Source organism: Hyperolius riggenbachi, chromosome 2, assembly GCF_040937935.1.
Source record: "Hyperolius riggenbachi isolate aHypRig1 chromosome 2, aHypRig1.pri, whole genome shotgun sequence".
Classification (NCBI taxonomy): domain Eukaryota; kingdom Metazoa; phylum Chordata; class Amphibia; order Anura; family Hyperoliidae; genus Hyperolius; species Hyperolius riggenbachi.
The window spans coordinates 104,984,401-104,998,417 of record NC_090647.1 but is presented as its reverse complement, the minus strand read 5'-3'; the positions used below and the strand labels follow the sequence as shown (position 1 = coordinate 104,998,417).

Below are 14,017 nucleotides of genomic sequence, written 5' to 3'. Positions count from 1 at the left end.
ACATGTATTTTTCAGTTTTACCAATTCCAGTTTAAAAATAAAAAGTGCTACTGTAGATAAAAAACACACATTTTGTTTGGCAATTCTTACTGCTTATCACAAAACTTAGATTATGTTCCTGTCACAATTTATGGTGAAGATATTGGATTCTGAAATAATGCTACAGAGTGTGTTTTTCACTATGAAATGAGAAAATACAAGTATTTTTCATAGTAAAAATCAATCTCATTAGCTCAGGAAACTTATATTCCCATTCACCAATTAGTGCTGCATCAGATAGTGCCAGAAATGTGCACAGGAGCAAGCCCAATCCTGCACAGCACTGCTTCTGCTACAAGACGTATATCTACTGACCTGTGGCTTAGATGAAGTCCCAGAGGACGTATATCTACTGACCTGTGGACGAAGTGGTTAAGGAATCAGCTTCAGTATGGTTGACTAGTCGATCGACTAGTGACCCACACACTACAAATGATATCCTATGCGATTCACCTTCACATTTGAGCTGACCAATGTGTCTCCATGCTCTGAATGCAAAAATTGATTCAAAGTCGATCGAATGACATGTTAACAGTAGCCGATTCCTGTGCAATTGACTGATATCTTGCATCCTGCTCAATTGACTTAGCTGGTCAATTCGACATGAAATCCGCCACTTCATCGATTGGGAATTCTGGAACACTATTCTCTCTCAATTCTGTAAAATGATCGAATCGAATAGTCTATTGTACAGCCAAATCGCTAGTTGTATGGCTATCTTAACCAACACAAACTTTAATAAGCAGAGCATATAATTTAGCAACGATATAAGTTTTGGATGATCGATCGGAAATTATTGTTAAATATCACTAACAGACAAGAATCGCCTAACATACGAAATTGATTCAATATTGGGATCATTCCTGTCAATTTGATCGGATTGGTTTTTATCTGTTAGCGGTCCCGAATGAGTTATCGATCATACCAATGATCGGAAATTAATATTTTGGCGAATTGTGTCATTAGCAGCCCCCTTAGCACCAATCCAGAATTAGTGTTTCAGTCATCACAAGCAGATTATTTTACCTTTGTAAATTCAGCAGAGAAGCCACCTTGACAGGATCCTTGTAAAGCATGACTGGACTTGTCTGCATATATTGAAGACAACAATTAGAATAAAAAAAGAATAAAATAAAAATAAATAAATTCCAAATGCCAGTGTCGTGTGTGAAGTGGTTGTACCTGTGCGGCAAGGAGAGTACTCTACAATATTGGTGAAGTTGTCTGATGACAAGTAGCAGGTCCCCACCACATCATCGTGTCTTTCATCTTTCAATGTCCTCCAGCTGTATCGGGGAGCGCAGGCCTGACAGGCAAAGAGCACGATAGAAAAAAAGAAGAAAAGAAGCAAAAATTAGATAAACAGTATATCCGAGTCAAATTGTTCTCCATAAGGCAAGTCACGAGGTAGACAGCAAAGGCCTGTACACATGTGTATGTAAAGGCCTTTACAGGCAGCGGTTAAGAGCATTGTTCTCCTTAGCTAAGTGGCTACAGTGTGATGTCACACCTGCATCGCTCCATTGGCCCTCCACATAGCAAAATAACACATTGCTAGCCTACTCGTCAGTACCGCCTCGGCCCTGCAAAGTCACCCGAGGGATCAGGTCCCAATCCCTGCAGAGCAAGTTGCTTTGCATGTGTGTATGAGGCTTCAAACATTGCTAAATTGGTCTTTGAGCAATTAAAACTGACTGGAAACACAGACTAGGTTTAGTCAACTAAAACAGAAACTTTGCTCTTAAAGTGGACCTAAACTCTTGCACAGGACAGAAGAAAAGAAGAGAAATGCACCCTGTGTGTTTAGAGAGTGTAGCCTGTCTGATTCCCCCTCATCTGTGTCTAAGTTGTAATTTGATTCCTCGGCTGTGTCAGTCAGCTGACTGCCACAGATAAGCTCATTTGAAAGCACAGGAGGTTAACAAATATGTCTGCTTCCATGAAAGCAGGAAGTAGACAAACTGCAGATTTATTGCAGGATTTGTATCAGATGTAACAAAGGATGTTATTTCTTTAAATGTTATTATGCTGTTGTGTATCTTTTAGAGCAGAGAAGCAGTTCTGAGTTCAGGTCAGCTTTAAACAGAGTTCTATCAAAAAGTAAGTTCATATTTAGTTTTTAAGCGCTGGCGATTTCAGAAATGGCTCTGAGGGAGGAAACCCACTAGGAGTGATTTTCTGAGCGATTTGAAAACTCTTGCTTATGTAATGCTATGGGTGTGATCCCACTTTAGCAATGTGATTTTACAAAAGTCCCCCATAGCATTGCATTAGCAAGAGCTTTTTCAAATCACTAGCAATTAGAAATCACTCCTAGTGGGTTTCTGGCTTCAAAGCGCTTGTGCAATCATTTCCTATGACAGTGTTCACATGTGAGAGTTTCGATTTATTAAAATCACAAACACGCTACATGTACCATTTTCTGAGCATTTTGGCTCAATGCAAGGTATAGGGAAATCGCAAAGCGCTTGAGAAAGCGCTTTGTATTGCGATTTCCCAAACACTTTGATAAATACACTATTCATTAATTTCCGTGATAAAGAGTTCACTTCCTGACTGATGTCAGGAAGTGAAAAAAAAACGCTTGAAGCCGAAATCGCTGTAAAAGCGCTTTCAAAATCACGGCACAAATCGCCAGCGCTTGCGATAGTGCTGGCGAATTATGTGAACAAGGCTGGATTTTTTTTTTCTTCCAATACATAAGGAGAACAGATGCCTAAAAAAAATAAAAAACACAGTATAACGCCAGAGGACCTATTAAGGAGTAGTGCACATGTAGGTGCCTTCAAAACTGCTTTAATTATCCCCAGAATGCAAGATGCAGGGAATCGGCCCTAATGATTCAACCACGCCCAAATGTTATATGTGAACACCCCCCTGCCCCATGGACCAAAATACTTCACCTGTCCGCCGTACTTTTGAATTTGCGCCCCATGTGGCTGCCGGCGTTACAGCACGTGGGGTGTCTGTGTGACGTCACGCACGTGCCCTGTGCGCTATTTGCTGGAAGTCACATCGGACACGAATGCAGAAGTATGGCGGACACTAGTGGGCGCCGTGACAGGTAAACTAATTTAATGACCGGGCGGGTTCCGTCACATTAATCACTCGTGACATTTAATGCCGTTGCCGCATGCCCATCAATCAACCATATTGGCTTATTTCCCAGCTTGACTGATTGATACATTAAATGGAACATGCTGGGTCCGGAAAGCTGTTCAAACTGTCAATCGGGCATGCTTGTGGTAGTAACGATTTTAATTTGATAATTATTAAATCAGACCATCGATCGGCTGCCAAGTCGCTAGATGGATGGCCACCTTTATTCATGCACATACTAGAGCATTGTCAGCCGAGACAGCCAGCCAGGGTCACCTCTGCCAAGAATCCAGTATGTGAACAGCAGCCCCGATGCGTCACCAAGAGATCCGGACAGCTGTATGGTCTTTGCTGAGCACATTGTTCCATGCCTTACCCTGCCCCCTCCTCCCCCCTGCTGGAGGCTTCTCCATATAGAGTGCCACCATACCTCTTCCCTGCATAGCAACAAAACAGATGCAATGACACTTAGCCCCAAGTGTCGACTGAAGGATAGATTACCAAACCCTATGAACAACAATATTTCTGCATGTGTACACACCTTTACTCTGCGCTTATACTGATAGTTGAAAAGCTTGGCTGAACCCCTGGATCATTGAGCCCTCATACAAGGGGTGATAGTTCTGGGACTGATGCTGTACAGATGCATCACTAGGTTGCAGGCTAGTGAGGTGTCTGTTGCTATGAATGGGGGTGAAGGGACAAAAATTCAAAATGGGGCAGCTTCCTGCAAATTAAATGAGTGGAGAGATCAATGCAATGGGGGTGTGGGGGTATCGCTTGCAGACTTGCCGCAATTGAAGTGCAAAATACTAAATCTTACCAATATAGACTTTCCATGTGATCGTACAGTGGCTCCGAACCATTGCCCTGATTTGTAGTCCACTTGCTGTAAAGTTTCGCTATTATTCACCTCAGAGTGCAACATCCGTTTGCGGTTGCCTGTGAAAACACAAGTGTGCAAATGACAAGCTTCATGAAAATAAATTGAGAGGTTGTAAATCATTAAAGACGAACAGTAATGAGACAAAGTAGAAAGCAGTAAATTTTTCATGATACCCACTTTTAGGTTAAATATCCTGGTTTCAGCACCATAAACACTTTCTCTAGCTAAATATTGCTGTATCTTAGTGTGTAGCCCTACCCTTCCACTTCGGCATAGCCTAGGCTGTTTATTAGGCAGAATGAATCCCCGAAGAGCATTCTGGGAGACCAGACATCTTTTCTACTGGCTTTAGAAATCCGTAAAATGAACTGCCCTGCACATCAGACCTACCATACTGCACCTCATACAGCTTTGCGGCCTAAAGCTGACAATCTATTAAAAGTTGATCAAACTGCAAGTTGCACTGTTTGATGCTGTGCATTTTTATGGCTCATAGATCAACTACCACGCCCGCCCTGCCACCAACTGATGGAAATTTTCCATCCTGTCTAATCAATACTTTGGTACTTTTTTGGGCAGAATTGATCAAAAGTTGATCAATTAGAAGTCAATTTTCCAGCAGATTTAGTGATTAAATCTGCCAGGAATCGAACGGAAAAAGCGGTGTGTGCATATGGGCAACATATATTTAAATACTGTATGAAGATTTGGTCAAGTTTAAGAAACCTAAACTATGAAGGCACATATACAAAATATAATAGAGGTCAGGGATGTCCCATCCAGGGATGTGCTCACGAGTAGTTAAGAGTAGCAAGCAACTCGAATTCGTGATTCTTATGAGGCTTAATTGCCTCAGGTGTGTGCATGGGAGACAGGGGGTTAATTACCCAGGTATCCGGTGCTTCTATGCATATCACACTCTCGCACGCATCCAATGGGAAGTGTTCCACGACTCACTACTGCGCACTTCCCCCTTCGGCAGGAAGGAGGAAGTGCGCAGCAGTGAGTAGTGGAGCGCGGACAACTGGGTAATTAACTCCCTTAAGTGCAGGACATCTGGGTAATTAACCCTGTCTACCATGCACACACCTGAGGCAATTAAGCATCATAAGAATCACGAATTCGAGTAGCTTACTACTCACAACTACTCGTGACCACATCTCTGGTCCCACCTCTAGCCCTCAAGGGACAAGGTCCCTAGAATGGTTGAGCCCGATAGTGCCTCAGCGTGAATGCCAGGTTATGAGCATGAAATGTTTGCTTGCATGCTGACTGGTATAGAAAGAGTAGGGACACTTACCAAAACAGGAAACCTCAGCTAGTGTAAGGCTCTACTTAAAGAAACTAACAAAATTTTGAGCCTTATGTCTTCTATCCTATAGGTTCCTATAGCTGTTCTAATGTGCTCTGTCTTACTGCAGCCTTTCCTAGTTGCACAGTGGCTGTGTTATCTCTGTTATATGATCTAATCTTCTCTCCTCTGTCGGGCTCAGGCAGTCAGGCTGGAATGTGCTGTGCTGCTTGTGATTGGATAAAAGCTATACACACCCTCTCCAGGCCCCCTGCACACTCTGTGCTACTCTCAGCCTATCACTTGCTATGTCTTGTTTGTAAATACTGCATAAAAAACTGGCAATTACAAGCCAGGATTGCAGCAGGGAGTGGCAGAAACAGCACAGAGGGGCCCAGGAGAACATAATGAATAGAATGGTATGCTTTTTATTGTAAGAATTTTACAGCACAGATTCTCTTTAAGCTTAAAGGGAACCTGAAGTATATATGGAGGATACCATATTTAATACCAGTTGCCTGGCAACTCTGCTGATATATTTGCTGCAGTAGTGTCTGAATAACACCAGAAACAAGCATGCAGCTAATCTTGTCAGGTCTGACAATTTCAGAAACACCTGATCAGCTGCATGCTTGTTCAGGGTCTATAGGTGAAAGTATTAAAGGAAGTGGTTCAGCAGGATAGCCAGGCCACTGGTATTGCTTATAAAGAAAATAAATATGGCAGCCTCCATATCCTCCTTACTTTAGATGTCCTTTAATGCTCCCTTCAACCACATAATCTTGCAACCTAGTTTTGAATGCTTCTAGTGTTCTAGCTGTCATAAGTGCAAAGGGTCAATGGTCGTATGCAATTTGACCACACCCCCCAGCACATGGTTTTCCATTTAAAATCATGGTCCCAAGCAGGATGAGCATAGCCCCTCCTGCCTTGTATGCACCTCCCACATTTTTGCTGCAGCTCAAATACATTGATTGGACGGATTCAGGAAAGGTGTAGTTCATCAAGCAGAACATTTCTCCATTTCCCTGTCCATTCTTAACACTGGCAGGGATAAGGGTCTCAAGGACTGGAGTAGGACACCACTGCTGCTTCTATTTTTGGAGTATACTAGAAGCTCAGATGCCTGCTAAACCTCTTCCAGGAAGCTAGGTGGGATGAACTGGATGGAAGAAGGAAGAAAAAAACAAAAAAAAAAAAGCCTAATTTTAAAGTTATATTGGGACAATACATTCACAGGTTTATCTCGTCACAACACTTCAGGCACCCTTTAACAGTGAGGTATTTTCAGCGCACTTGCATTTATTTCTGATCTCTGGGATGGTACAGGTCATTTGCCTGAACATGAAACCAGGGTTTAATTTTGCTTGCAGCATAAGCTCAGCATCCAGCTGGTATCAAGAGACCAGGCGTGCTATTATATTAGTCCTATTGCATCTGTGGGTCAGACTCACATTTACGTATATAGAAAGGGACCAGCACTCAGCATAAAGGCGAAGTCTGTAGAAGAAGACAACTTCATTCAGGTTACACAAACACCATGCTTCCGCCAATACAGCACATCCGATATGAAGTCAAAAGAACAGAGGGTGGGCGCAGGTGTCACTTCACCATAGGACAGATGGTATAAACAGAGGAGGCCCCCGATGGGAAGCGCTGCCACCTACCTATGTTTATACCATTTGCCGACAAAAAAAAAAAAAAAAAAAAAAGTATTTTGGTGAAGGACACCTGTGCCCGCCCTGTGTTTTCGGCTATATACAGAATCCCCATTCATGTGGTGCAAGGATCTGCATGCACAAAGTTCTCACTCCCAATTAATGAATGATCCAATCAATAATCAGTTGTCAAATGACTGGATGTGACGGTGAACATTGAATGAACCTGAACTTATCACATCGATCAGTTATTTCCACAGGGTGCGAACAACCCACCCACAGGAGCCATCATACTCTTAAGCAAATAGATTCCGAGCTCCCGACCAAACCACCAATAGGGAAACCATGGAAACTTGCCCCAAAAGTTGGGCTCATGTATAAGCTCAGAAGAAGGCCACATCTGGAATATGGAATTCAGTTCTGGGCACCACATTACAGGAAAGATATTGCAGTTTTAGAGCAGGTGCAGAGACTAGCAACAAAATTGATACGAGAGATGGAAGGTCTCACCAAAAAAGGTTAGATAAGGGTATCTTTAGTGTAGAGAAAATACACCTTAGAGGGGGATCTAATTAACATGTATAAATACATCAAAGAGTAATATAAAAGCTTGGCAGATGAGCTTTTTGTCCCTTGACCTTCACAACTAGAGGACATGATTGTGCATGGAGGAAAAAATGTTTTAGCCATTTATTTAGGTAAGGGTCCTTTACAGTAAGGGCCCTTTTCCACTAGCAGTCACTAGCGTTCAATTGCTGAATCACAAAGCTAAAAAATTACCTGCGATTTCCCGACGTTTGCAGCCGTGATTTTGCTATGCACTGCATAGCAAAATCGCGGCAAATATCGCTCCGCCGCGCGTTCACGTTCCTGTAAAAAACGAATCGCGGTAGTGGAAATGACCTACCGCGATTCCTATGTTAAAAAGCAAACTGTAGAGATTGTAAAATCGCTAGCGGTTTGCGACTTTCCGATTCAGCCAGCGCAAACGCGCTAGTGGAAAAGGGTGGTTAAAAGGTGGAATGCATTGCCACAGGAAGTAGTTATGGCAAATTCTAGATCTGCATTTAAAGGGGGCTTAGATGCTTTCCTTGTGTTGAAAGACATGCATGGCTATAATTACTAGGTAATGCCCAGTGGTGTTGATTAAGGGATTTTATCTAATGCCATCTGGAGTCAGGAAGGATTTTTTTCCCTTTTGGGGCTAATTGGACCATGCCTTGTAAGGGTTTCTCGCCCTTCTCTGGATCAACAGGGGTATGCGAGGGTGCAGGATGGTGTTGTACCTTATTTATTGGTTGAACTCTATGGATGTAGGTCTTTTTTCTTTTTTTTTTTGTAACACTATTTTTATTAAGTTCAAAAGCATATGTCAACAGGTACAAGAGGTATATTTGTACAAGGTAGGAGAATCTTACCCTCAATTCCTATGGTATAAGAGGTTATACAAAGCTGAGGAACTTGTTTACATCCATGAAAATTGACATTATCATAACTAAGTGCGGTAGAAGAACAGTGTCCTTATGTAAGGTAGTTTCAAGTCTCTTAAGTTGGTTTAAAATGGTTATACCGATCTGTAGATGATCGTCCGTTGGTAGTATACCTAGATTGGGGGGAAATTGGATAAAGAAAACCACGTGTACCAGGGTCCATAGATCATCGCCTATTTTGTTTGAGTCTATTTGAGTGACAATGACCTATAACAGTAGGAAAAATAAAAAAAACAACAACAAAACAGAGACAGGTATAGAAACAACATTTGAAATGAGCAGGTCGGATCCCAGGTCTTAAGCAGAGAGTGGTAGGTTATATAGAGCCAAGATGACTTACTGCCCCGTGTTCCAGGGGGGTAAGGGGGGGGGGGGGAGTTTTAGTTCTATCAGCCATTATCTAGGTAGAGTTCCCATGGGCCCCAGATTTTATCGAATCGATCCTCAGTGTCCCGAAGGGAGGCAGTTAATTGCTCCATAAGTTTCGTCCACTTAATCTTTGCTAGGACTTCCGACAATTCGGGTGGGGGCTATTTTTTTCCAGTTAGAGGCTATAGAAAGCCTGGCTGCAGTGAGGATGCGGATTATTAATATTCTCTCAAATTTTCGGGCTTGAGGGACGGATTTACCAAGCAACATGAAAATGGGGTCTAGGGGGATTGTTAAGTCCAAGACTTTGAAAATCAGATTTTGGATTTCACTCCAGAAAGGAGTTAAGAGGGGACAGTACCAAAAGACATGTTCTATTGATCCCTTAAGCCCGCATCCCCTCCAACATAGATCCGAGGAGTCTGGATATATACGTGAGAGGGTAGCGAGAGTCAGGTACCACCTGAACAGTATCTTGTATATATTTTCTTTAATTTGGATGCACATTGATGAATCCTTGGCATTCTGCCAGATGGATTCCCAATCCTTGTTTGAAATAGGCTGAGAGAGGGAAGATTCCCATTTAGCCATATAGTCATGGGTTGGATATAGGGAGTAGGAATTAGTGCAGAGGAGAGAGTAAATTTGAGTGATGAGGCCTTTTTGGTGCCCTTTGTGAATGCAAAGGTTTTCGTAGATCGTTGTAGCCTTAATGGAGGAAGGGTTTGGAACTAGGGACCTCAGGAAATGTGAAATCTGGTTATATTCGTATAGGAGTTTAGGTGAGGAGGGGTATTTTTCACACAGGTGGTCGTAAGTTATGTAGTTTGTGGAGTTAGGTTGTAGCCAGTCATGTAGCCTGAAGTATCCCCTCGAGTACCATCTTGCCATAAAATCCTGTTCAAGGCCAGGTTTAAATTTAGGATTACCTAGAATTGGTATTAGTTTATGCGAGGCCTTCAGACCAGTTTCTGGTGGGATGGAGGACCAAATGCGAATGGTGAATCTAGTGGAAGATAGACCCAAAGAGGCTGGAGGGGAATGGGCTTTGTCAGGCCAGATGAATGAGGCCAATGAAAAGGGTAGGACTTGGGTGGCTTCTATTAATGCCCACTTAGTTTTAACTGTGAAGTCTGACCATTCGGTTATTTGGCGTAGATGAGCTGCTTTGTAGTAGAAAGCTATGTTGGGTAGGCCTAGACCCCCTTGGTCCCTCATAGCCATCATAACTTTTTTGGAGACCCTTGGTCTCTGGTTGTTCCATAGAAATTTACCTATTTCTCGTTGTAGTAGAGCTAGTTGGGTTGAAGGGACTGTTACTGGTAGGGTTTCAAATAGATATAAAATACGGGGGAGTATATTCATTTTAACTGAGTATAGTCGCCCAATCCATGAAATCTTAAATTTGGCCCATTTATGGAGGTCTTGAATAATGGTGTGGATTATTTGGGGGAAGTTATGTTTATATAGGGAATTATATGATGTTGTAAGGAAGATACCCAAATATTTTAGAGAATGCTTTTTCCAATTAAAATTGTAAGATGCCTGAAGTGTCTCAAGAAGAGGAGGAGAGATATTGATAGGGAGGGCTTCTGTTTTGTCATGGTTGAGCTTATATCCTGAGAGTTCTTCGTATTCTCTGAGTACTCTTTTAGGGGCGGGAGGGTCAATAGGGGGTCTACCATGGTCAGTAGAACGTCGTCTGCAAAGAGGGAAATTTTGTGTTCCCATTTGCCCTGTGTGACTCCTTTGATGTCTGGGTTCTTGCGAATGGCACAAGCCAGGGGTTCTATGCTAAGAGCAAAGAGTAAAGGGGAGAGTGGACACCCCTGTCTTGTGCCATTTCTTATGGGGAAAAAAGTGGGAGAGGCTGCAGGGAGTTTGACCGAAGTGGTGGGTTTAGAGTAGAGGAATCTAAGGTATAAAAAGGGCCTGAGAATCCTTGATGTTCTAGGAGAGTAAAACAGGAAAGGCCATGAGAGCCTATCGAAGGCCTTCTCAGCGTCAAGACTCAATAACAGGGAGGGCCTCCGAGAGGCTCCCATTAGTTCTATGAGGTTTATAGCTTTTCTAGTATCTCCTGCCTGTCTTCCCTGAATAAATCCTACCTGGTCATTGTTAACGAGGGACAGCAGTATGGGGTTGAGTCTATTGGCCATGGCTTTGGTAATAAGTTTCAAGTCAGAATTTAGTAGCGATATGGGCCTGTAGCTCTGAGGTACTGACGGATCTTTCCCTTGTTTAGGGATAACTGTGATCAGGGACCTTAGGAATGAGTCTGGGGTTTGCTTCCCGATAGAAGTTTATTGCCCAATGTGACTAGATGGGGGAGGAGCACAGGTTTAAATATTTTGTAGTATTTGTACGAGAGACCGTCTGGGCCCGGTGTTTTGCAGGAGGGAAGGTTTTTGAAAACTTCCTCAAATTCCTCTATTGTGAAGGGGGAGTTTAGAAGAGTTAGTTGAGAGGTGGTAAGCTTAGGCAAATTTAAAGGGTCTAAGAAGGTGGAGATACGAGAGGGTTGGGAAGGGCTCTGGGGGCAGTTGGGAAGATTATAGAGACCTTTATAGTACTCAGTAAATATATTGGCAGTTTTAGAAGGGTCGTAGAAGGTGGTGCCTTCAGGATCCTTCATTGAGTATATTTGGGTTTGTGAGTTTCTGGGGTTTAGTTTCCTAGCTAATATCGTATGGGGCTTATTGCCCCTTTCAAAAAATAACTGCCTAGTCCAGCGAAGACTTTTTTCCAGTTGAGTCAGCTGTATTTGTTTGATTTCCAATTTTATGGCTTGGATATTAGCAAAATTTTCGGAGGTGGAATTATCCTTGTATGAGTCCTGAGCCTCTGTAAGCTTTCGGTAGAGGTCACGGAGTAGGGAGCTGTTCATACGCTTCCTCTTTGTTCCTTCTGCTATTAGTACCCCCCGTATGAAAGCCTTGTGGGCCTCCCATACCACTCCAAAGGACTCGACAGAAGGGATATTAGTAGTAAAGAATGACTGAAGGTCATCGTTTAGTTTGGAGATTAGAGTTTTATCCTGAAGTAAGGATTCATTAATCCTCCAGTGGAGGGGCTTATGGGGGTTAGCATACCAGTCGAGATCTACAGATACTCCCTGATGGTCTGACCAAGCTACCGGATGGATTTGGGAGTTCGACAGGATAGAAACTATTGAGGTGTGGGCGAAGAAATAGTCTAGCCTGGAGCTTGAGGCATGGGGGGGGGGAGAAAAGAAGGTGAATTCTATGGATTTAGGGTGGACTATTCTCCAGAGATCTAGCAATTGATGTTTTCTCATTAGGACTCTGAATTGTCGTGAGTTTCTTTCATGTAGGGGGGAGGGAGAGGAATTTGAGGTTGAAGATCTGTCTAGGTGATGGGAGAAAGCTAAATTAAAGTCTCCTCCTAGGAGTAGAGGGCCTTCGGTCACCTTCTGTAATTTTGAGAGGAAAGATGAAAGGAAGGAAGTTTGATTAGTGTTCGGGATATAGACAGTGGCTATTGTTATAGGTTTTCCCGCCATTGAACCCTTAAGTATTAGGTATCTTCCCTGTGTGTCTGTGATGGTGCGAATGATTTGGAGAGGGACGTCCTTTTTAAGTAGGATTGCTACTCCAGCCTTTTTTTGAGGGCCCGAGGATAGGAATATTTCTGTGTAGAGCTTACTGATGAATCTGGGGGAATCATTATGTTTAAAGTGGGTCTCTTGTATCATTGCCACGTCTACCTCCAGCCTCTTTAGGTCCTTAATGAGGGCATGTCTTTTCTGGGGCGAGTTAAGTCCCTTGGCATTGATCGTAAAGCATCTAACCATAGTCCGCTGGGAGAGAGGTAGCTTTAGTAAGGGTCCGACCTGAATTGGCATGAGAAGTTGAAACAATAAACCATAAACAAGATAGAAAGTACAGAACTATGTATAACATAAGAACAATGTAGTTGCCACTATAAAAGACGTGGCTACAAATCAGAGCGGCATAGTTAAGCCGCTTAATCGAGGGTGCCCAGATGGGGGGGCCCTGAAAAAACAGAACCCCCCGTTCTGGGGAGCCTCCTGAGGAACATACTGGGTTCCCAAGTAGTCACCCGAGGGCCGGAGCTAGCATATGTGGCCTTCTGGGACTTTTGAGATCATATTTCTTGGTGACAGGTATTAAGCCAAAATTATATATAGCATTAAGAATTATCAAAGAGATTAAAACAACATAGAATAAGCAAGGTAACATTACTTATCATAGCTGATATATAAGTAGCAGAGAGCCAAAGGAAGGATATTCCTCTGAATACTGTATGACTAGAGGTATCAGGGTTTAAGTAGCCGGTCCCCCTAACGATGGGGGGGGGGGACATTATATAGTGTCTTCACTTTTGTATTGTCCGCTCTTGTTCAAGAGGGATGGGCGTCCATAGTTTCAGGAGGGGCCTGAGGAGAGAAGCTACGTAGAGGAACTTTGGTCCACTCGGAGATGTGGCGGACCTTACGTGGGGGGGGGACACCTCTGGAGATCTGTGATTGGGAGGCGGATGGTTGGGGGGTAGTCTCAGGCCCATTTGCTTAACGAAGAAGTCTGCATTATCAATGTCAGTTGGGGAGAAAGTCATTCCTCCTTTAATCGCGACTAATCTGAAGGGGAATCCCCAGTGATAGGAGATCTTCGCTTCTCGGAGCAGCTGAGTGACGGGCCTGAGGGACCTGCGTTTGGCCAGGGTTATTAAAGAGAGGTCGTTGTATATAGAGACCGTGTCCCCTTTAAAGTCTAGCTTCGGAATATTCCTTAAGGCCTTAAATAGTGCCTCCTTAGCTTCATAGTAGTGTAAGCGGATAACGACGTCCTTAGGCCTGCCTGCAGCAGTCTGCCTCTCACCCAGTGCTCTGTGAGCCCTGTCCATTCTCCAAAGTTCAGGGGGGAGATCGGGGACAGTTGTAGAGAAAAGCTCCAGCAAGTGTGCATTAAGGGTTTCATTAGTGACAGTCATGGATATGCCCTTCACACGTACATTCTGTCTGCGTTCTCTATTTTCTAAGTCTTCGTGGGCAGAGCGGAGACTTTTCAAGTCAGAGGACATTACGCGCTGATCGTCTTCCATGTTAGCTTGTTTATTTGCAATGGTGTCTAGCGCGGATTCCAGTGCGTTTGTGCGTGACCCAATGTCAGTTATCTCGGCTTTCAGCTCATTAACTGCTGTT

The 14,017-nt window shown here is 43.3% G+C and overlaps 1 protein-coding gene across 2 annotated transcripts in view; it reads right to left on the bottom strand.

Moving 5' to 3' along the window:
• ITGA5 (integrin subunit alpha 5) overlaps window positions 1–14,017 on the bottom strand; it is a 165,553-nt gene that overhangs the window by 69,255 nt on the left and 82,281 nt on the right. For both annotated transcript variants that reach the window (XM_068267157.1, XM_068267158.1), the window contains exons 3-5: window positions 3,962–4,080; window positions 1,222–1,345; window positions 1,066–1,127 (exon numbers count right to left, since the gene is read on the bottom strand). In XM_068267157.1, the coding sequence (XP_068123258.1) occupies window positions 1,066–1,127; window positions 1,222–1,345; window positions 3,962–4,080 (305 nt within the window). The remainder of the gene's footprint in view (window positions 1–1,065; window positions 1,128–1,221; window positions 1,346–3,961; window positions 4,081–14,017) is intronic.